General features: G+C 41.2%; 2 protein-coding genes across 2 annotated transcripts in view; one reads left to right on the forward strand and one right to left on the reverse strand.

The window, feature by feature from the left end:
* Positions 1–3037: 3037 nt before the first annotated feature.
* Positions 3038–10320, forward strand: txndc5 (thioredoxin domain containing 5). Its single transcript, XM_026361767.1, has 10 exons — positions 3038–3329; positions 4118–4270; positions 4759–4864; positions 4958–5054; positions 5786–5901; positions 6190–6276; positions 6518–6676; positions 6914–6996; positions 7295–7424; positions 8196–10320. The coding sequence occupies exons 1-10, from the start codon at positions 3145–3147 to the stop codon at positions 8316–8318; spliced, it is 1239 nt and encodes a 412-aa protein (XP_026217552.1). The 5' UTR covers positions 3038–3144; the 3' UTR covers positions 8319–10320.
* Positions 10137–24375, reverse strand: part of bmp6 (bone morphogenetic protein 6) — a 35697-nt gene continuing 21458 nt past the window's right edge. The window contains exons 3-7 of the mRNA XM_026361766.1: positions 20992–21140; positions 20706–20903; positions 13121–13197; positions 12503–12613; positions 10137–11985 (exon numbers count right to left, since the gene is read on the reverse strand). Coding sequence (XP_026217551.1) covers positions 11836–11985; positions 12503–12613; positions 13121–13197; positions 20706–20903; positions 20992–21140 — 685 coding nt within the window. The 3' untranslated portion in view covers positions 10137–11835. The remainder of the gene's footprint in view (positions 11986–12502; positions 12614–13120; positions 13198–20705; positions 20904–20991; positions 21141–24375) is intronic.

Below are 24375 nucleotides of genomic sequence, written 5' to 3' on the forward strand. Positions count from 1 at the left end.
ACTTACTACATGGCCACTCAGGCATGAACAGGGATTTAATGAGGCTTATTTTGCCAAATATAAAAGACAAAGACAACTATATCGCCCTGTTTTCTGTAGATGAACCTGCAGCAGAATTACTTTCCAAAAACCAGCTCATACATTAACGCAAAAGGACCAAAGCCCAACAACCCCTGAATAATTTTTATATCCAACCTGTTCAGAGATTCTGTGTGTGAGTTTCCACCACTGGGAAAGCAGCTGACCCTCTAAGTACAAAAGCCTTGTGGAAAATGATGGTAATTCCAGTGTTGTAGATATTTCAGGAGACCTGGCACAGCTTTAGTCATCAACCTGAATCCTATAGAGAGCTGCAGAACACTTGGGATACAGCAGCATTGTCATGGTGATCCACAACCAGCCACAACCATCTTTCCTTCTTTAGTTACGCATTTTCTCTTTCTATCCTACATCTTTCTTTGCTTTCCCAAAGAATTTTACTACATTTGTCTCTTTTTTTATTTCCTTTCACTTCCTCCATCATTCTTTAAGCCACCCAAAAGCAAGTATGTCATTATCATTATTTTTTATCCTTAAATGTTTTATCTGGGGTTGTTCCATTCAGGTGGGCGAGGTGAGCCCTTTCCCCATCTGTCTGTTCCCAGCACAAGTGGACCCTGGTACTGACAGTGGCTTTAGGAAACTTTCTGCAAATGACATTGGTTACCCTCCACCGGTCACATCAATAAGACACGACACAGCTCTCTATGTGTCTAATGGAAACACAAAGGCTTTGTATTATGCGATTATGATTTTATGTCCAGTGGTGGGAAGACAGTGTTGAAAGTGTTTCTGCAGAAAGACAGAAGGTGAGCCCTATATGTTTACAGGAAAGAATTTGGGTTTTGTCAAAAATAGTCTCTTAAATATTCAAGAAAGCCCTCATGAAGGATTTCTTAATGTGCAATGTGCAATTTTTTAACACATTAAAAAACACAAGTAGAGTATTTACTGAGCCAAACCCTATTCAAAAAACCCACTGACATAAAGACAATGGAAACGATGCAAAAATACTGATTTCCAGGTTTTTCTCCATTATGGTACTTCACCTGATTAGTGTTAAAAAGATCTTTTTTTTCCTTCAGTGTCACTCTTTATCTCAATCACAGTTCTACTAGAAGTCTGAGATCCCTGTTTTGGTCCCTGCAATTTAGAAGGCATTCAGGCTCATTCAGACTGTGTGTGTGTGTGTGTGTGTGTGTGTGTGTGTGTGTGTGTGTGTGTGTGTGTGTGTGTGTGTGTGTGTGTGTGTGTGTGTGTATGTCTCTGTGTGCGGCTGTAACAGTGGGATTTCAGCGGTCATCCAGGGGACAGCAGGGATGCGCACACACATACGCACACGCACACACAGAGCACTTCATAAACACCTCAGCCTGTAAATACATTTGTCTGACTTCAAACACTGACTGTGCATGGTAGGATCATTTTCACCCACTTTTAGAATATATATACACACATACATTAAGGGAGACCTGGTTTTATGAATAAGCTGCGACAGTCTGGAATAGTGTTGTCCAGTATATGGTTTCATAGTGCTGCTGTGTTTCCATGCCGTAACCTCTTCCTTTCACTTCCCTACTCTTCCTGTTGTCCAGAAAGAAAAAAAGGATAATTAAAGACAAATACTGTACATATGAAAGCCGTCTTCATTAGCTTTCATGAAATCATGACTATATTAAAAGAGGAGAGGACTTGCCAAGAAGCTTTCAATCCACTGACACAGTAGGTAGCCTACAGATGCTCTAGAAACAGACACACAGAAACGCACTGTCGTGGGAATAAACGTGTGATTTATATAAACTGTTGCCATTACGCAAGTCTACAGGCCCACAAGAGACACTACTGTGTTTATATCCAGTGTAATAAATTGGATTGATTATATTTGCCCTAGAAATGTTCTCACTCTCAAGCAGTCGTGATGAGAAGGCAACTCTGACTCACATCTGACCATCGGTGTAGAAAACCAACAGTCCATCTGTTATGTGAACCAGCAGCGATGCGACACTTATAAGCTGTGGTGCACATATTTTAGCAGCTAATGCAAAACGTTAAGCTTTGCATTCTCAGAACACAGTCTACTTTCATATTTTTTCCTTCATGGATGTCTTATTAAATTTATACCATTCGATATTATAAGGCTTATAATAAGACATCCCAATGTGCAAAGGAAAATTACACTGCCTGCCAAAGCAGCGCAGCTGACTGGAACTAAGTAGCCAATTTAAAATGAATCAATTTGGCTTTTCCTAATACTAAAGGTGAATGAAACTTTCCTACACATCTCTTAAATTAATGAGATTATTCTCACTGAAGCTCCAAGTATGATTTAATTTGTGTCCTTTTAACATTTAAAGTGATATTTCTACATTTGGAATTTTGTTGAAAGTGTTAAAGCCTAGCAGGGACCACCAGTCTATAAAAGATTACAAATGTTTACATCATGCAGGGATGTAGTATTACTGTCACCCAAATTTTGAATTTTAATAGCGCTTATTATCAGCAATTCTCAGGGACTACACAACAAACTCACAATGTGACTGCATAACAAGTTATATTCTAATGGCACCAGAACTGAAAAATGTTTTTCAGTGTTGATACTTTAAACCATCATAATTAAGCTAAGTGTTAATATTCTTAGGGTGGCGTTAACAAAAATACATTACATTTCACTGTAGAGAGATCAGTTTCCCATTTTCAACTAACATTCTCAAATCATGATCATGTGTAAATAATAAAATGATATATACTATAGGCTACTTTCAAACTCACAGCTTCCCAGTTGCCTTGGATTTAATCATGTTGTTGACAGCTTTGTCATAGTTTTAAAACTTTAAATGCTATGTTCACATCAATTCCAGATCTAAATATTAATATAATATAATATTACTTTGCTACCTGAGCTGTGCTTAAACGCGCACTTGAACCTCAGACAAAGCGCTTGCGGGCTGCCATAGATCTACACAACATCCTGATGATCATCCTCCATTTGCATGTGTCCAGTCCAGTGTCTACATTCCTTTATACTGAGCCTGCCTCAGCGGCGTGCAGGCTGCAAGTCGCTCTTTTCGCACCAGCAGGGACACTGTTCAACCCCAGTGATTCACCATGGCTTCAGCAATGTATTGCACATCCTTCATACTGTGTTTTATTTATTCGTCGTTGCTGTTTGCCGGTGTGTTGTGCGACGCTGAAGCAGAAGAAGACGAGCACGCCAAGCACACGTACACGGTGGAGATGTTCACCGAGGCGGTGCCCACTGCACCCCACTTTGTCATGTTTTATGCCCCGTGGTAAGTGACCAGTTAGCAGCTTTTACCAGTCAGCGTGGAGTGGATGCATTAGCATTACTTCTGTCTCTCTTTAAACAAACTTTTTTACACTGACAACTGACAAAAACGCCTGTTGAAGTGGAATTAGAGCTAACCGGCAAGTTAACCGGCAAGCTAGTTAGCTAACGTTACTTAGCTCCTCCTTTTGGGTAACCGGCTGGGATAGCTTAGCTGCTAAGTGGCCTAGCCAAACAGTTAGCATTCTGTACTTCAGAGGATTGAAAACACTTTTAACTTTCTGGACCTCGTTACTAACAATGCTAACAGTTTACTATCTGTTGAATTAAATCCTCCCGCTAGACATAACGATGCTATCCCCACTGCCTGCTAGCTAGTGCAGCAGTTCCTTTCTTAGCACAGTTCAGTTGTCGTGTGGGAACCCGTGCTTACGTGGCACACACTGATTGACTCATGTTAAGTCCGTGGATCCAAAGTGGTGTCTTCCCTCAGAGATCCTGGACCGAGTCCTAGGAATTTCAGCTGCTAATGTAATGTTGTATAACGATAGAGGTGGAGATAGAAAAGATTTCTTTATTTTAAGTGTCATTCAGATGAGTGGGACATTAAATATTCCAGTGCATTGTGATGTTTCTAAGAATCTAGCACCACTATAAACATTCATGTCTTTATGACATGGCTTGTAATATTTGTAATTGCACATTCCCCCAGGAAGTGTGGCCAATTCAAAGAAGTTGTGCTCAAATTATGGCTTTATGATTGACTTCTATGTGCTCCACATTTGTATCCAGGTGTGGACATTGCCAGAGGTTACAGCCGACATGGAACGAGCTGGCAGAAAAGTACAACAGCATGGATGATCCCCCAGTGTATGTGGTGAAAGTAGACTGTGTCCAAGACACCAAGTTCTGCTCCAATGTCCATGGAGTTAGAGGCTACCCCACGTGAGTACTACAATTACAGTTTGAAATTAATCAAGTCATATTAGGTCAGTGGTGTGTATCATATATTATATCTTAGACATAGCTATATTTGGAGTTTTCTCATCTTAATTGAAAATATAATACATTGGTTGTTGCATGTAAATACAACTTGCATGTACACAGTCCTTTCTTGTTATTGATTGACAGAGGTGACACATTGATCTCCATTTAGTTACATTTTCTGTCCGTATCTTTATAGCCTCATCAAATTTTTGCTATTGCTCAGTGCAAACACAGCTGTGTGTGGGTAATGATTGACAGGACCTTTAAACAGAAATTACAATGTCATGTAGTGTGTAATGATGATTAAGGAAATTAGAAAATAGTTTGTTCATGCATAGGTCAATGTGTTTAAGAACATTCAGGTGTCTTGTGAAGCTTCAGATTTGCATTGTAAGCCTGTCATGCTGCAATTAAATCAGTTTAAAAACCTTATGTGTAATGTGTAGGCTGAAGTTGTTTAAGCCAGATCAGGAGTCAGTTAAGTACCAGGGGCCCCGAGATCTGCAGTCTCTTGAGACATGGATGTTGAAGACGCTCCAGGAGGAGGCCTCAGTGAGTTGTGCTCAATCTGTTATTGCCTCAAGTTTACAAACTGGTGACTCTTAAAGGAACAGTGGTGTTCACAGATTCGTGTGTGTCCTCTAGGAACCAGAGAGTGAACAGGAGCCTCCCAAAGCCCCAGAGCCCAAACAGGGCATGTATGAGCTCACGGCTCTCAACTTTAAGACCCACATAGCCAAAGGTAAACCTTTAGTACGTGATATGCTGCTTCATGCTTCATGAAAGTACTGTTGGACATAGGCAAATGAGTCTGCAGCTGCATCCTGCTCTAACAGATACAGTTTCTGTTTTTTCTTTTCTTAATTTTTAAACATACTTTCTGTTTTCAGCTGCACTGAGCACACTTATACACATTATTGCCTAGATTTACATAACATTTCAACACAAGTACATGAGCCACAGTCCACAGCGTCAGTCAACACAAGCCAACTCCTTACACCTCACATTTCTGGATTTTCAAACAATTACTACAAAAATAAATAGTGTTCAAGATAATTGTCTCATTGAAATTATGGCTGTTGAACTCCACTTAGGTGGAGTGTTATGATTTTAAAGAAAAATAAAGTATGTCTTATTTGGAGGGGGGCTTGACATAAGCATTTGTAAAACAGTGTTTATAGGTGCCACCTTCACATTTTGCCCACAGGGCTGCTATAAACATTGTATAAGAACTGTATATTTTCATTTGTGGCAGGATATGTTGAGTTTGTAGTGGTTTCAATTTTTTTTTTTTTTTCTCCATCAAAAGAAAAATTTGTGCACCTGTGTGTCATTATACCCAAATGGAGAATGAGTACACTTCAAGGAATTTAGTTTTCTAAATGTATTTATTCTTTATATTATTTAATGTTCTAGTTGTTTGGTTTTCTAGCCAGGTTCTTTTCTTATATTCCTTTTCTCTTCTTTTCTCAGGTGCTCATTTTATTAAGTTCTTTGCCCCATGGTGTGGCCACTGTAAAGCCATGGCCCCAACCTGGGAACAGCTGGCCACTACTTTTGAGCACTCTGATGATGTCAAAATAGGAAAGGTTGGTCCTTAATGTTATGTACAGGCTCATAACTAATCACATGCCAGGTTTTAGAATTTCCCTGTGATGTTAAACACTGCTCTGATAGCTCTGTTCATACAAGTAACTGATATAAAACGGCACCAGCGTGTATATCCTGTTATCTGTTTGACAGAACAGGATGCTGGTCCTGTGCTTATCTGTTTGCATTGTGGTTTACCTAAAAATGCAAACACCTCTTTCCAGAGTTAGTGTTTGCACTGATGTTTTATTCTAATTTATTAACATATTTATGTATTTATCGCTTAGGTTGACTGTACCCAGCACTATGAGGTGTGTTCTGACAACGGCATAAGGGGATATCCCACACTGCTCTTCTTCTACCAGGGCCAGAAGGTAGGGATGTAGTTCTGGACTGGTGGTGACTCACATTTGCAAAATCATCTCTTCATGCACAGATATTTCAGCTCAATGGCTGTGACACAGTTTCTTTGAGATCTTCTTAGAGTTGCTGAGATTACTTTTGAACCCTTTCCAGGTTTTGTTACTGGTTGGCACATTTTATTTGCTAACTTATACTGTAAATATTTAATGCATTTAATATGGACGTGCACGTCTTGTGTATTTCTTTCTTTAGATAGAACAGTACAAAGGAAAAAGAGACCTGGACTCTTTCAAAGACTTTGTGGACAACCAGCTAAAGGCTGTCATTGCTGAGGATCAAGAGCAGAAACAAAATGAGGATCAAAACGCAAATGAGATTCCCACTGATGAGCCAGCCCAAGAAGAGGTGAAGGTGGGTGTGAATTACCAAAAGAAGAAACGTCTTTTACAAGCAAGATTTCTTTTGTGTGTTCCTTGTTTTTCTCTGGTTCTGCTGGTGCACTGGTGTACATCTCCAGTGCGAGTTCATGTGCACATGAAGGAGGGCCAGTAGAGTCAACAGTATCCAAACCCTAACATGCTTCTATACAAAATAAAGATGACTAGTACATCAACCCAACTTAAGTTTCTTTTCCTTTCTTCTCTACAGTCCAGCGTGTTGGCCCTGACAGAGACCGACTTTGATGAGACAGTGGCTAAGGGCATTACGTTCGTCAAATTCTATGCTCCATGGTAAGATCGTCATTTTGGAAGATGCAATTTGTATATCCTGCCCGTTAGATGAAAAAAGAATGTAACGGCTCAGTTAGTTTGTAGTTGTCGTATACCGTTAACAAGTTAATTCATGGTTTGTTTAGTTTTTTAAATCAAAATCTATGTGTCCATCGTCTAAAGAGTGGATGCAGGTCAGGCTTTAGTTTCTGACCATGAGACGGATCCTGTATCATATTTTTAGTCAAAACCTTAATATTACATCCTCCAAACCGTTATCAGTTTCCATTTAGTAATTCATGTTAACCATGGTTTCCAGGTGTGGCCACTGTAAGCATCTTGCTCCAACATGGGAGGATCTTTCCAAGAAGGACTTTCCAGGCCTCTCTGATGTCAAGATAGCCAAAGTTGACTGCACTGTCGAGCGCACACTCTGCAATAAGTACTCTGTAAGTATATGCATGTTATCACTGGTACACAATGAGACATCCAAAGTGAACAAATGTCATGCTCACATTATAACCCACTGTTATACAGGATGTAGTAAAACCAAGATGTCACCAGAAACCAGTCTGCCGTGTACTTCGCTTGTGTGTGAAGTGTCTTGATTCAAACTCGGTCACACACTAAATTTATAAAAGTGATGATAAAGTGAATTAAATGAACAGTTTGCGTATTTTAAATTATTTAAAAAATCTATTTTAAAAATGATTTCCTATTCCAATTTTGATTTGTTAAAGTTCCAAATAAATGGATAATCATTAACCCAGTCAATCAAGCCATTAAGCAAGTTGCTAGTTGTTTGCAGAATTGCTGTCTCGAAGTTCAGCATTCACAGCTAAGTTAGTTTTTTTTCACTTGACTGATAATTAACTATGATATAATGTGTCCTTTAGTTGTCTTTGCTTATTTAAAACATGTCTCAAAATCTGATTGGTTTTTCACTCCCACTGTAAATTTTACCTTGCAACATTCTGTCTGTTTTACTGCGCAGTGAACATATCTCAAACCTAGGACTATATTCATGTGCCATTCGGTAGACAGATACGACGAGAACGATTTTCATAAGACAAGTTTGAACTGTTGTCACTGTTAGTTTCACTCACACTGCTTACCATGCTGAAAATGTAGTTTAAATAGTTTAAAGCAGAATTGACCACAATAATTAATGCCCTGTTGTCCTATCGTCCTCCTTTTTTTTTTTTTTTTTTTTCTTCCAGGTGCAAGGTTACCCCACACTGATCATCTTTAGGGCAGGGGAGAGAGGTGATGAGCATCACGGTGGGCGGGACCTGGAGAGCCTGCACAGCTTTGTGATGAGGCAGGTGAGAGATGAGCTGTAGAAGCAGTCAAGTCGGCGCTCGCTCTCCACCACTCTGCTCACACACTCTGCATCTCTGGCCAGTAGGATACCTCTGTCCTACACAAGCCAAACCTCTCTTTCTCTCTCTTCACTCGGGTTCTCTGCCGAAAGGAGTCAGCCATTGATGGACTGAAGCCACTTGTCCTTTCTCTGTTGTTCACAGACAAAATGATTCAGTAGGGTATTTGGGATGTGAATGCATTTCTCATTGCTGTTGTCCAAACTTCAATCTCCCTACACGGAGAATTCTAATCTACTGGTTGGGCCTGCATATGAAGTCATAGTTTGACAACCACTTCACAAGCACTGGTCAGTCAGTCACTGAAGGACAATTGTCCCAGTTTCTGTCTGTTAAACAAAAACTGTTTCTGTAGCCACCTGACTTTTTAAAAATGCTGAATTTTATACAAGAGATCTGTTGCTAAATCATGAATTATTAAGAATATGGTCCTGTCACTCAAAAGGTTGTAGGGTTTGTTTTACCCAAATGTGAAGTTGAGTGTTAAGTTGAGGGTACTTTATGTCCATGCCAGTGATGCCCTATCTGACTTAACTCTCAGGGAAACACCCATGCAGTCTTGAAGGAGTGGTGGTGGAGCCTTCATTGTTTTTACAGGGGTCCGACATGTCACAGGGACATGACCGATTTATTTTTCCACACATTGTTTTCATATATTTAAATGTAAACAAATGTTGAAGGTCTTATAGTCTGGTCAGATAAAAAGTCTCTTCCCATTACACCGATCAGCCTCAACCTTAAGTCCACCTGGTGGTGTTAATGTTTATGTGAAACAGGCAAGACACATTTGTTATTACCCCACTAGCCATTCTACAGCTATATTTACAACCTTTATTGTTGGCTGTATCACATGAATACATATAATTCTGACTCCTGTGAGGCATCTCTGTACTCCACCTAGTTTTCAGGTTCTCAGGCCTGGATCACGTTGCTCCAAATCTCTTTTACTGATCCTTTTGCTGCGTCTTTTTCTGTTTAAACAAGAGTGTGACATGTTCATGTTATCATCGCGTGTAGCACAAGAAATGTGAATGCAGTTTTTTTGTGTTATATTCCTCAGACCAGGGTTATATGCCGAGGTGTTCAGCAGGCAGAGCAGGAAAACACTTGTGAATTGCCTGCAGTCAGTATTGGTGTTGAAACACTAGAAGAATGAGATTGGGATAGGGCATTAAAAAGATTTTCTGCTTCGGTGATGGCACTGACATTTTTATAGTAACACTTGTGAGGATGGAGGTGAAAGAGCAACAACTCCAGCTCAGGGTCGGCTGATTATGATTTATTCTTAATTTCTGACTGAAGCAGCTACATCATGGGTCTTTATAATTTCGTGGTTCTGGCCAAATAATATTTCTAGATATATTCTTATTCTGACAGAGGCTGCAGGGCTGACGTTTGTAAGGATCAAAGCACTAAATTAGATGAATGTTTGTAATGCACAGCTACACCCAATGCTGTTGTGAGATGCTCACTTACCAGCGAAATGATATTTAAAAAGAAACCAAATTTACCAAATGCCTTTCAAATAAACCATTCACTGGTTTTGTAATTATTGCTTCAATGAATTTATCAAACTGAGACTTTTTAGTCTTGTGTAAGCTGTATCACAACTATGGGACAGGAGATTCAAGGTTTCTGAGATGAATCGCACTAAACTGCACCCAGCTATAAGGACATATCTGCAAATGTTCTTTGACCCGGGTTATGTGAAAAGCTCTGTACAATAAGGAGCAACAATCATTGTCTAACCCAGGTACACAAACAGTCAGACACAGCAGGTTTTTCTTTTTCAGTAAAAGTTTTTATGGATAGTACATGATCTAAGAAACTCCAGTGACAGAAGTGTTTTTTTCCTTGTGAGTTATGGGTTTTGCACTACCCATCGATTGTTGTACAAAAAAAAAAAAAAACTGAATAATGGCAAGTTGTAACATGAGATTTCATAATAAAATTTTTTCAAAAATAAGTTTATATCTTCATTTTGTTGTTGCGTCTGTCTCTGTTAATAAGGTATGTGATTTTTGTTTTTAATAAAAGGTGCAATAAATAAGCTGAGAATGTACAAGTATTTACAAAAAACAGTCTAAACGTGATCACAAATGTAAACAGCAGCTTGCCAGAGGTATATTTTGTAATTTAGGATTGGTTAGGCACATAAGGTACTTTGATTTTTATTGATATTAGTTTGTCATTAAAATACGTTCTCTAAAAGACTCCATGTCATTCAAAGCTCACAGTAACACAATGTCGCCATAATTTTACCTTCAGGGTTGAAAAAGCAAAGGGCTTATTTCAGAAAGCTGGCACAGAAACCGTTCTGCCAGCTGTTTATGACTTACTAAATGTTTTTCCATGATCTCCTGATGGGTTGTCAGGGGTGGAAACGTTTGTTAACTTTGTGAGTAAAGCAACATGGAAATGGCCGTTTGCGGCATGTCGGAGGGATAAGGCTGTATTCTTCAGTTCTTTGGAGAAAAACACGAGTTTAGCCACAACATGCATCACGTTGAACCAGCCTGGTGAATCGCCGCTCAGCGTGAGCCTGGCAAATATTGACACTGAGGGGATATTTGGAGTCGTGCACTACTAAAATAGCCTGCGGTCACTTTGGTTCAGTCCTTATTATATTTTAGGAAGGCAAATATGGCTTGAGAAGAAAATACACAAGAACAGAGGAAGGAAATATGAATCTTCTGACTCCAATCTATAATTCATTTAGTATTAGATTGTTCAGGTTAACAACACCAAAAAGTGGGTTTGTGTTTGGCCACCTGACAAACTATTTCTGTCATTTGACCAGGTGATGTCATTGACCACTGTTGGATTCCAGCAGTGTGATAACTCTCCAGGGTCATGTGCTGTAAAGACGTTCATCTGAAGTTACAAAAGAGCCTCCTCTGATCCAGGATCAGACCGATCCGCCGTGTGTTTTTATGTAAGAGAGGAGAAGAGGAAGTAAGCAGCACTCGGACTGGTCCCACAAGTGTTCAGTTTGGCCCTTGCCCTCTCAGTGGGGGAGAAGGTGTAGTAGCCTCTCATACACAAACTTTCATAAACACATAATATACAGACTTAAACACTCTCTCCTCCCTCCCTTACACACACACACACACACACACACACACACACACACACACACACACACACTCGTTCACTCACTTGCAGACCCATGAAGTAAAGAGCCAATAAGGAAGATGAACTTAGTGGCTCAACGTTGGAGTGGGTGAAGTTGCCTCTAGATGATGTCATCTGATGTCATTTTTACAATGGTAAAAACAGAGGACAATGAAGATCTTAGATGGAGGTTTGGTTATTGGGGTAGAACCTGATGTTTCAGGGTGGCTATTCCTTGCAGGCTAAGGATTTGGGCAGGAAACTGGTGTCTACTTGAGGACTACCTCACCCGGAAATCACTGGTGCAGTCACAGCCATTTTCCAACCCATGTTTTAACCAAGTATTTATTGGTCCTTGGTCGTGTCAGTGGCAGCCACAGGCCCGCACCACCATATTCTTGTATTTCTTCAGTATGACGTTAGAGTTGTCGTCGAAGTAGAGCACTGAGATGGCGTGCAGCTTGGTGGGGGCGCAGCATGGCTTTGGTACGTTCTCCGGGTTCATCAGGTGTACCTGAAAATCAATCAAAACGCATGGTCAGCATTCAAAATAGACTAGATAGGCTTTACTGTTTAGGTTTCAGGCCATTCCTGGATTGTGGACAGTACATATATACGCCTATAGCACCAGAACAGCCTAAAGGGGGCCTAAGGAATTCACCCTTTTATTAATGAAGGAAATGTATATGTGGCAGATTCTGGTTAAAATCAAAGCAGCTGACAAAACACTACTTTCTCCATAATGCACCTCAGTGGCATCTTTTGCTGCACCCTCCATGCCTGGTAAATGCCATCAGCTTTACCCTGATGACATCAAAAGCATTAAAAGTAACTATTTCACAAGTTTAGTCGTCTCCTTCATGACAAGAAAACTGATTCACGTAGGAAAAATCAGTGGAGTACCCCTTTAAGTACTGTAGAATCTACTGTTGCAGTCTCTATAACAAAGATCGCAATATTACTGTCAGAGGGGTGAGACAACAACCTAAAATAACCCCCGCACTGCATAACAAACGAGGGTATGGTCTTACCAGTGTCTGTACAATGGCATGGTTGGTAGCGTTCATGTGGGCGTTAAGGGGGAAGGAGCACTCTCCATCACAGTAGTTGGCTGCATAGCCTTCAGGAGCAATGATCCAGTCCTTAGAAAGACCATCAGGAAAAACAGTCAGAGCAGCAGTAAATAAAACATTAACATATGCTAATAAGTCTGTTGCACAGGCGAGAAACACTGTGAATGGTCACACTGGTTTTATAATTACAATATAGTAGTGTCCTTAACATGATTGGAAACAACTATATAAACAGTTAAACACGTCAATGAAGCGCATAGTGAGTTCCTAAAAAGAGATGTGCAGTGTAGCCCGGTCATAGTTTCCTTCCTGTGTGTTGCTGTGTGCATGTGTGTGTGAGAGATTGAAAGTGTGCTGGTGGGCTCCCTCTAGATGTCAGTGCTGCGTTAACAGATCACACAGCTTGGACAGACGTACATAACCGTGCCCCCTCCCTTCAGTTTCATTCTTCCCACTTTAAGTCCATACTGGTTAGACTATCATACTAGCCCTAAAGAGACAGATGTGAAGATCACCTATGGACCATATGTGGATTAGGACCAGTGTGGATGTATGGAAAAACAAAGTGGTTGCTACCTGCCATCCCAGCTCACTGAAGCTGACGTAGAGTTCGTGGCGCCTGCATGCCGTCTTCTGATCGCTGCTGTTATAATCTGTAACAGACAAACACAAATGGCAGCACTCTTATCACCCAGCCCTCTTTGTGTGTGTGAATGTGTCTCCTTACATCACTGATGGGACCGCAACGCTAAAACACACTCAGCAATCAAACCCTGTGAAAGTGACGCATTACATTCAGAATCTGAGAGCAGAAGAATAACACAGTACGCCTCATGTAATGCACTGGGTGGAGACACATGTGAGGGTGTAGACCAGAGCACAGGCACAAGTGCTCATTACAGCGGCCACTGCGCTGTACGTGCTTCACATTCGTCTGCTGTCTAATGCGTTTGAGCTCATGCCTGACTGCATTCATCAGCCTTCGAACACAGTTTGGAATCAGTGACACGGTGAACCGTGTGTTTGTGGACTCTCCTGCCCCGCAGCTTGTTCTCAATTATCTCTGTTCCATTCTGATGGACGGCTGCAGACAGTCCCAGGTACAGGTTTGTTTTTTACACTCGAGGAGCTCATTGCTGGCGTCTGTCACCACGCTGAAGTCACTTTCCACTGACGTTTCAAGGGCCTCTCGCACGCTTACTCTCTCTTTTTTTGCCTCATTGATTTTATTGTTTTGATTATGTTTTTCTATACAAATCTAGCAGAGAAAGACTATTTAATACTACTAAAGACTATCTATGGCTCTGGTCAGAGGACAGCCACACTTAGGCAAAGTTTGGCTTAGCAGCCTCATGACGCCTTCAGTAATCCCTCAGGCCGGAAGTGATTTTAATTGCAGTCGGTTGTTGGTCTGCACATTCTCACATTGCCAAGTTAATTATAAAACTGTTAACCGACTGTTCTGGCAGAAAACCTTTTAGTGGTTGCCTATTTTTGCAGTTTTTTCTGCTACTTGTCATTAGGGTTACAATATGGGCTTTTGATTACATTTTTAGCTACAATAACTTTACACAAGCAATTCACAGCTTAGCTGAGTCTGCATGCGGCGGGCTCTCGTGCCAAAAAGGCAACTTCAAATTTGTTAATTGCACCATCTGCCTGTCAAACAAAGCAAACACGGTTATTTGTTTCTAATAGGTAATAAATAGAGGGGCACTGTTTGGATTTAGAAATGTCACCACAGGGGTGGACCAGGGTCAGAAGGAGAAAAACTGAATGCTGGTCATGATTGAGATGTGTCAGGACACGCTACATCTCAGCGTGCCAAAACACATTTTGTGATTTTCTTTTTTTTTTTTTGGGGAAACGTTTGTGTTTCAAGCCTGTCAGTGACACAGAGTGAGTCAGCAGGGACTGTAGACGGGGGTTTGTCACTCACAGCCACCACCCAGCCACTCACCTCACCAACGGCAACTCTGTTTAGCCAGCTGGAGTTGGACACTCAGACACAGACAACACACACACACACACACACACACACACACACACACACACATATACAGGATATGTAAACACATTTCAGTTATGTAAAAGATTTCATTTATTTGCCTCTATCATTCATTGCCAGTGACATTTGCAGCACACACACACACACACAAATGACCTGATGTTTGTCTGGTTAACGGCCAAAACCACTTAGCCACTCATTAAAAGGGAGAGTTGTAATTTAAGTTTGCTAGCGCTAGTTGCATTAAGATTTCATCATCAAATCAAATTTCATTGTGAACAGACACTCAGACTGCACTGCCCAGACCCATGTGTTTTATCTGGACTCATCTCAAATATAAAGAGAGACATTTAGAGGGGAGCGAGTTGGATTTGTCACTTGGATTCATCTCAACTTGAAGTAAATGAGAGGGGGAGAATGAAGTGGAGCACGGCGCAAACACTGCTCTAGTGAGGGCTGCATTTTGTGCGCCTGGGCTAAAAATGTGTGCGTTCCACAACAGTACTTCACTATGTTTAAGAGCATCGAGCACAACTTTCTTTCTATTGCAGCAAAACGCAAACATTAAATATATCATCTGATTAATTAGACAGGAAATGAAAGGTGTGACTTGGTCACGACAGTTGGTGATGGGCTGAAGTCAAGGGGTCATCTGTAACCGTGGGAAACAGTCAGGTGTTTCCCCAGTTCCTTCCTTTCCAATAGGAAGGGCAGTACGCTGGGTGTCTGCTAAAGTAGAAATACAGTTTACACAGCATGTGTGTACAGTCACTCGTGTGTCTGTGTGCGTGTGCTCAGGCAACCATGTACAGTACGTCTACGTGTGTCTAGCTCTGTGTGTGTGGGGGATGCACATGGATATCAGTTCACGGGATGATCCTGCCTCCCTGTGGACTGACTGACCTGCTAGAGTCTTCAGCAGCGTTCGGATTGAACAGATTTACTGTGTGGAAACAAATGAGTAAACACGCTGGTCCCAGACCAGCTGCTGCAGGACTGCACTGATTTGTCCTGTAAGTTTTACAATTTTCTAAAAATTCAGCTGTTTTATTTTTTCTTGCATTGTGGGGCACATGTACAGTGTGTACAGTGTTTATATACAGGAAACATCCAAGGACAGAGGATACGTGCCATTGAAAGACTCAACCTGATTGGCTGAGCAACTTGGCTGAACTGACATGAACTTGAGGTGATGTTTACACATGGTAGGGAATCGTGGAGTTAACATATAGACATCTACCAGTCTGTATTGGAATATGAAGCTGCTCAGTGTTTGTGTGCCAGTCAACAAGTCTCTAAATAACATATGGCACTCATTTTCTGCACACACACACACACACACACACAATCTGCACACTCCCTTATTAAACACACACACACTCTCGCAAGGACCCCCCTGCTCCCTCATCCAGATCTAATTTGTGATGCGTGACATTTAGCTTTGGGTCACAGCACAGGGTGGAGTGCAAGTCAAGCTGCAATGCTAAGTGCACATTAGTCGGACCTTCACACCGGCAGCATTAATACAGTCAGTCCTGAGGTGTCTGTGGCTACAGACAGCTTCACTAAACGGATTTCTAGAATGGTAATGTTATTATCAGATGATATTATTCCCATAATCCTTCACCGTAATATCATAAACTCACTATAGTCACTAAACAAAAATAGCAACCAACATAAAAAAAATATCTTGAGTTGCGCAGAGAAATGTAGAATAATATTCCCGTCTTCTTTTCCTATACACTGGTCATTTTCCTTGCACCTCTCTACCTTCAAAGCCATCTGCATTTACAGTCTGTGGGTTTCTTTAAGAGGAATAAAGCTGATATTTACTGTGGGCTTTCATTGAGTGTAAAAGCCCAGATTTGTGGTGCCCATAAACCACATCTCTCCTTCCTGCCTGTAAAAATTTAATGCCACACAGCTACTGCTAAGCTCCAGCTTCCATTAGGCTTCCATTCATTTCTTTTTCCTTTGCTTGACAGAGAGCAGTGGTAGGAAGGGATGTGAAAAACCCACAAAACACATTATATTTATTATACCATTTTTATACTACTATTCACTATTAGACATGTTCAAATCATACTATGAAGTCTACACGTTTCGAGTAATTTCAGTTTTAGATTTCAGGGGTCATCCCAAAAACTTTTAAAAGAACCAAACCAGGAACTTCGGTTTCACCTGTGTCTTTCCACTAATGTCACGACCAAATATTTGTACATTAAATGGAAAGAAAGCAGTATTTATTTTAATAACACAGTAATGTGAATGGAGCCTGTGGCACTGAGCTCTGCTCCCACACTACAGCAGCTTAACTAACAGTGTTCAGCCTAGAAATGTTTCTCTGCGAGTGGACAAACAGACATTTGATCATGTCTAATAAACCAGTTCACGCTGAATTCACTGACGTGTGTCAGCAGTGGTCTATCCTATAACACTGCGCCTTACTGAACGCCAGCATCATAGCTCTTTAAGACTGACACTTTCAATACTGTGTGAGTGCTAGACTGGTGTTAACCCTTCACTACACTACCTGCCATTCATTAAGCCTTTAAAACACTTTCACCAGCCCCTCTATCAGGAGGAAAAGGCTATAAATTACATTTATTACATGTGATTGGGAAAATACAACACTCCGATGGTGCCAATTTGGTTGTTATAGCCCAGGTGTCCCACGTAGGAAATGTGTGTCTACTGTATGTGTGTGACATTTGAAAGAAAAAGACATTTCAGTGCAGGCCACAATCTCTCAAACCGCTTCTCTAAGTCTATAGTTTGCTCCAGTAATTTCACAAATCAGGACTCGTTTTGGAACAAAAAAAGATTGCAGCTTTCACAGTAGCAATTATATGAACTACCATAGAGGCGGTGGTGGTGACAGAAAACCTGGGTTCTACGAGCCCAACGTTTAAAAGAAAATCAGGGTCCTCGAACCCGGAAGAAGGAAGGAAAGAGTCTGTGAACGGCCATGAAGAGATGAAAGGAGAATGTCACTCTTGTCACTGATGTTCTTTTTCCCTCCCACCAGCCACTTACTGCTGAAGTTTATCTTTCTTCCTGTCTTTCATCACTGAGGTTATTAAACCTTGCAAGGGAGCCCTGCTATGTCTAATTACTCCAACGGTAAACAAAAGGTCGGGCGGGGAGTGAGGGGGAATGGGGAGGAGGAGGGAGGAGAAGAGAGACAGATGAAAAAACAAAGCTAGCCGAGCACCGCATTATTATAATTCTTTAAGCGATACTGTTAGCATGGTCAGTCTTTTAGTTGTGCAGCTAATGACTGGCTAGGCCTAATTACAGGCCGCCTTTGCTGCAGTGGGATGTGATATTCCTTCCCAGATGGTTGTTAACTTCCCCCACAGCCAAAGCCCAGCCCGACTCCCATTACCTCCCTCCATCGCCCACAAAACCCCAAATTACCTTTAAAGGTGTTGTATTGTTCTTTTGGCAAAGCACACAGCAGCGTTTTCCACTGAGCACATATCAGGCACACCCAGAGGGGGTGGAAGCATCCTGCTGACAAAAATATTCATGCATTCTCCTCATAACTTCAAATTTGAGTTTAAAGAAAGAAAATTTAAAAAAAGTACCCATTTTCCGACCGATCAAATAAAACGACAACAGAGCAAAAGCCCCTGGATTTGCAAATTGTCTGTTTCTATGAGTGAAAATTGGGGGGAAAAAAGCTGATTTATTGCACACACATACATAATCACACAATTATCTCAAAACTAATAACGCATAAATGTATTTGGCTGAATTTGTCCTTCTGTGTCATCTGGAAGACATTTGATATCACATGTTGTAAAATAGTGAAAATGAGAACATAACAACCTAAACCTCACAGGGAATACAGTCAGGGAAAATCAAGTTTTCCAGTTAAAAGGTTGTTATATCAGCAGACTGAGAAAGGCTTCTTAGTGATTTATCACTACAGCCAAATGTATCAAATCTAAACGACAATGGACAAAAATAGCAGTGAGCTGTGAGCGTGTCAGAAAGTGTTACGATTCAGACAAACTGGCACTGAGCTGATCAAGACAGATGCTGCTAAATCGGGTGCAGTGCTTAACCAGACAGGTCAGAAGTGTGCAATTTGGGCAGAGGAGGGAAACTATATTTAGAAAAACACACAGAGTAAATCAAGTCATGCCGAAAACAGATTTAAAAGCTTCTATGTGGAAGCTAGTGCACACTAGAGCAATTAAAAACAAACATGCCGCTGCTTTCTGAACCTCGTGTTTTCTTTTTTTTTTTTTTTCTTCTTCTGAAAGAGGATCTGGGTGAATTATCAGTGAAATGCTCCTTTTAGTCGGACCGGTGGTGGCCTGAATTGATGTACTGTAGCTCTGTCCAAAACACAAACTGGGGGGACAACGTCCACATTTTGTTTCTCCCCATGAGTGCGCGGCAAGACGGATGCTCTCCACATCCATCCTGTCCTCCTCCCCGTCTCTGGAGTGAGTGATGCAGTATTGAAACCATATGCCCTCCTGAATTCCTCACGGATCCTCCCATCCCATCCAGTCCCAGCAGTCCGCTGCTGGACGCGGACACTCGGCTGTCGTGCAGGGGGCCTCCCTGCTTCCTGTGTTGGATCTAAATATTTACACTCCCCACCGTCCCGAGTGGCGAGGTGGAGAGGTCTTGATGTTTTGGGTTATGTAAAGTCCAATCCTCCAGGACGTGTATTTAACAGATTGTCCTTGTTAGAGCTGATTTTTGAGCAGATTCACTTCACAGAAGTTTTCTGATCCTCCTGATACAGATTAGGACAGTGAAGCAGACTACAGACAACCCACCTTGTTGGGACTGTTATAAAGGGTCACATCTCTGTCTCACCCTCTCAAACTGTGATTTCTGTTTTAACATTTAACATAAATAGTGCCTCACTTGCTGAGGGCTGAAATGACATCCATTCCAGAAATGCCAACCCACATTGGGAGCATGTGTGCCTTAGCCCTCTGATCCACCAGTGTATGGCAGTATCACAGTATCTTCAAAAGATCTTGGGCCATCTCAAACCAAAGGTGACAGCTGGGTAGGGGAGAAGCGAGGTTTGGAGCCAAACTGAACATGTGGTACACTAACTTGTCCTGTAGCATAACAAATGATGAGTCTTTGTTCTCTGTTATGTCAGCTAAAGCTTTCATCTAATGCAATTACTGAGAAAAAGCCCTGCAGGATTTCAACTTACAACCTCCTGTGTTAACATCATCACAGTGTGACTACTACTGAGAAAGGCAGTGACGTTGACCTTAATCATGCCATAATTGTCATAAGCAGAAAATAAGGAAGAATTGTTTGATTTATAATAAGGAAGAATTTTTAAAACATTGCCACTGGACATTAAAATCTTTGAATACACTAATTCCCAGAAATGTCTATAATATATGCACTTTATCTACTGCTGCATACAGGGATCTCCACTAATACGTAGCCTTAAACCAGAGCTTTGAGCCATGAGGGCTTAATATTAACACATTGCTTCATGTGTCAAATTAGCAAAGGATCAGGCTGCTCACTGAGCTCTAGCTTTATGTGCTGCAGCTGTCACACAATGAATCCTCACAGAAGCAGCTTAACTGCAAAGGCTGTAAAGTCTGGCCAGAACTGCACAGCAGGTGAAAGGTGGGCCGAGGAGGTTTTAATTTAATGTGAAACGCTTGCAGCGCTTATAACATCACGCATATACCTGCTCATTACATCATCTGCTGAGAAGGATGAAGACTGATGAAGAGGTTCAGAGGATGAGGTCACCTGTCTGTATCTTCATTTATTCATATGGTATATTGCTATGACAAGCTCTATAATCCCTGTTACCGTACAGACGAAGGTTTCAGAATATACTGCGCTCCCATTCAGCGCTTTCCATACAGAGGAGCTACAATAAAAAAGATTTTGGACATGGATCTCGTGGGATTTCTGTCTGATGGGGGATGATTACAGAGAGATTCAGCTGATGTCAGGGCCAATTTCTAATATATTTAAGTGTGTCAAAGAGGACTACAAACCTCAAACACATCCTAATCATCCACTGTTCCCAACACGTTAGACATGTAGTTACTGGTGTAGTGACGCTGAGTTCAGGTCAGTTCTGAGGTCTGACTGTGTTCATTGTTAATCTGTGTGATGACTGTCGACTCGACTAACCTGCCGGACTCGGCCCTCTGGATCCCTCTTGTGGTTGTGTGGATCGGTTCCGATTCTGCTGCCGACGTTTGCCTCCAGTGGAGCGGGCGGTGCGGATGCGCACCTCGCTGACTTTGAAGAACGCCACCATAAACGGCTGCTTCTCCAGTGGACCGTCACGGCCCACAAGCCCCGCCTCCTTGAAGCTGATGCTCTGTCCTGTTTGAGAGGACACAACATTTTATGTTATGTTGTGACTTTGTGTGTTTTAAATGTAAGAATCCTTGCATGTAATCAGATCCCTTACCGCTGCTGGTCTCCACGCTGACCTGCAGGCCCAGGTTGTGCACTGGGCTCATCACCCACAGGTTGCTGCTGGCAGTGATGTCAAACTCCAGCCAGCCCTCCTGAGCAGCCCACAACCTGCGAGACTCCAGCAGGAACAGGTCTGCCTCTCTGAGAGGACATGGGAGAAGTTAGAAAAGAAAGAAAAGAAATCAAGACAAACACAGGAGTTCTTGCTTTGTACCAGGGTAACGGTATCATAACAAAATGACAGGAAGATGGATAGCTACACTTAAAAGAAAATGCTGGGACACACTGTATTGTACTCTGCTGTACATTTGACCATGCAGTCTACCTCTCTGAGGGACACGAAAAAGGAAGGGATTAAAGCTTTGGTATCAGGCCACAGGTATGTTTATATCATTTACAACATTTTGTGTCAGTGAAATCAGACTTCAGTATGTAGGACTGTGTCAAATGGGAAGAACGCGACCTGTCTAATGAGGCTGTCGCTGAGTTTATAATGAAAAAGAGAGCAGAAGACGTGAGGAAAAGATGTGCGAGTGATAAGAGGGCCTATCCTCCCACTGTCCCATTACAGTAGTAATAACACAGCGTTAGGTCTGTCTGACCTCCTCCAGAGCCGACATCAAAGCCTCCCAATCATCCAGGTGTTCGGAGAATGCCCCTGTAGTCATGCATCAGCAGACCCTCTTTATTGGTCATTAATGAGAGTGTTTCTGACAGTTTCTGTATGAGCCTCTACACGCTGCTCCCCACATACAGTGGCAAGAAGAAGTATGTATATTGGAAATTCATGGTTTTCTGCATTAATTTGCAATAAAATGTCTTCATCTAAGCCAAGAATGTTAACCAATATAATGTGCCTATAATGATAATACAAAAAATATCTGACCTTTTATGTCTTTATTAAGAACAACCATAAAAACCTCATAGTTATAGTGGGACAGTGTCACACATTAGTCAGCTGATGAAGGATGACGGGGGTCCATCACTGACGGCTACTGAGAGCCTAAAGTAAAACTTACTGACTGCCTGCTCAAATGAACTGGATTAATAAGGTTAAGGGTCAATGTAGTGTTTTTTTCTGATACAATAAATCTTCTTTATAAGTCTTGTCAGTGACTGTTAAAAACGTAACACCAGGTGGGAGAGCATATAGCTCACAGCTGGTCAGGTTTTTGCATCTGCTTTCAAGTTTAATCAGCTGAAAAGGCATATGATGATAAATATGGAAGGAAAGGACGCAGCAATTAGAAGACACATGTATTACCTCACTGTAAGAGGAGCTAAATGTCTGCAAACCCTTAAGAGATGTGTACAGACTGCTTTACTTTTGGCAGAAACTGACTGACATATAAAATAAGGGAATTATTATGCCGTATGCAGTATGATTCCCTTACATACATTTTTTTTTTTTACTTTTTAAAAATAAGTTTGTCCTTTCTCAATACAATGACACATTTTTGGCATTGTGATCTGTCAAATTCTTTGCCTGCTGTTAGTGAATCAAATGAAAAGTACAAAGGTGTTAGGCTAATTATGTGCTCTATCATTACAGCTTAGAGTCAAAATGGGAGTGAGGTTTTTACGGGAAGGAGGGGCCCGAGAAAGTTAATGGGCTTCCCACCGTTTGAGGGATTACCGGGCTGCAGTTTTGGAAAAGGTGCAAAATGGGAAAAAAAAACTAAACTTTCGAGCATTTTCTTACAGACAAGATGATCAAAGTTCAGACACTACTTTCAGGACTGTAGAAAATGAACATGTTAAATCAAAACAGCTGCAACCTAATGTCATTGGAATGATTTATGTCATTAAACGTTTTATAAAAGTTTGTCAGTGAATGCACGTTGCACCTTAAATTCACTCCTACAAAGCACAAACACAGTGCGGCATTTTTCTCCACCTGATCGTGCTCCATCCAGGCTGTAATTTTCTTCAAGGTAAAAACACAATAATACTGAAACTGTAGATATATGGACCCTTTAATCTCCAAATATCTCCAAAAATAAAAGGCTTTAGCTCCAGGCTGGAGAGCACAAACCACCCCTTGCAGGAATAAAGGAATGCAGAAAATAAGTAGCTCTTGATACCCATAGAAACCTTTAGGCAGGAAAAATATACAGTGGCCTGAACACATATTCAGACCCGTTCACTTGTTTGCACACTTCATTGTGTTGTAGAGTTAATTTTTCAGATGTGTCTTGAACGTCACCAGTCCACCAGAGTCCACCAGGGACAAACTCACTGGACTAAGTTTAGAAAGGCACAGACCTGTGAATACAACGTCCAACAATTCACACTGCATGTCAGTACAAAAACTAAACCATGTCCAGGTAAATCCTCGTAGATCAATGATAAAGCTGGGGTGAGGCACAGATCACTACAGGTATAAAGGTATAATAACATTTTAAGGTAATTAAAGGTACACGGTTGGTAATTGGTATGGTAATTGTGAAATGGTCCAAACTGAGTAACTAGATGAAAAAGGCCTTGGTCAGGGAAGTTACCAGGAACTCCACAGTCACTCTAATAGAGCCTCAGAAATCTTCTGCATTGATGGGAGAACTGTCAGAAGGATGGTTAAAAACACTCCACCGATCAGATCTTTATGGTAGAGGGATTAGATAGAAGCCACAGCCTGAACTCTGAGAGCTTGACGACAGATATTATGTGATCTATTGGGACAATATTAATATTGGGAAGATTTTGGGTGTCTAGAGAAAACAAGGGACTGTTAATTACCTGTAAATACTATCCCTATGTTGATTGCAACATTATGCTATGGGCATAGAAGCAAAGGTAGAGGCAAAGAGACTGAAGGATATGGTTCTTCAAGACTTCAGACAAGGGCAACGCTACAATGACCTGTCACATATCACACAATGTAAAGTCACATATCACACCTAAAGGTGTTTTTGTTTCTTATTTAATGCACTGGGTCCCCATACAGAACCAGCTTTAAAGAATATATTAAATTTGGTGTATATCCACTGACTTTAGGTTAGACTTCATAAGACTTAAAATGTTTCATGTCAGTGTTCCTTCTGACTGGGCAGGCTTGATATAACACAAATATCATTCAGAAATCTTCCTTAATGTTTATGTACCTCTGCAGATGCAATGTAAATGTTTGGCATGTATCAGACAGGCTCACTTGGGGGGAGGAGGATTTTGAATTAGTGCCATTTCTAAAACACAGTTTTTTTTATCCAGAAACGTCAACTGAGCACACTTGCTGTTTTCAGTAGCAACTTATTTCTTGTTGCCATCACAACCACAGCATCACAAAGGGGATGCTCTCAATATCTACACTAAGTACAGATGTATGTTCTTTGGCCCAACAAGCAAAACTCAAACCTTCTCAATATGATTTCACTCAAGA

Source organism: Anabas testudineus, chromosome 2, assembly GCF_900324465.2.
Source record: "Anabas testudineus chromosome 2, fAnaTes1.2, whole genome shotgun sequence".
Classification (NCBI taxonomy): Eukaryota; Metazoa; Chordata; class Actinopteri; order Anabantiformes; family Anabantidae; genus Anabas; species Anabas testudineus.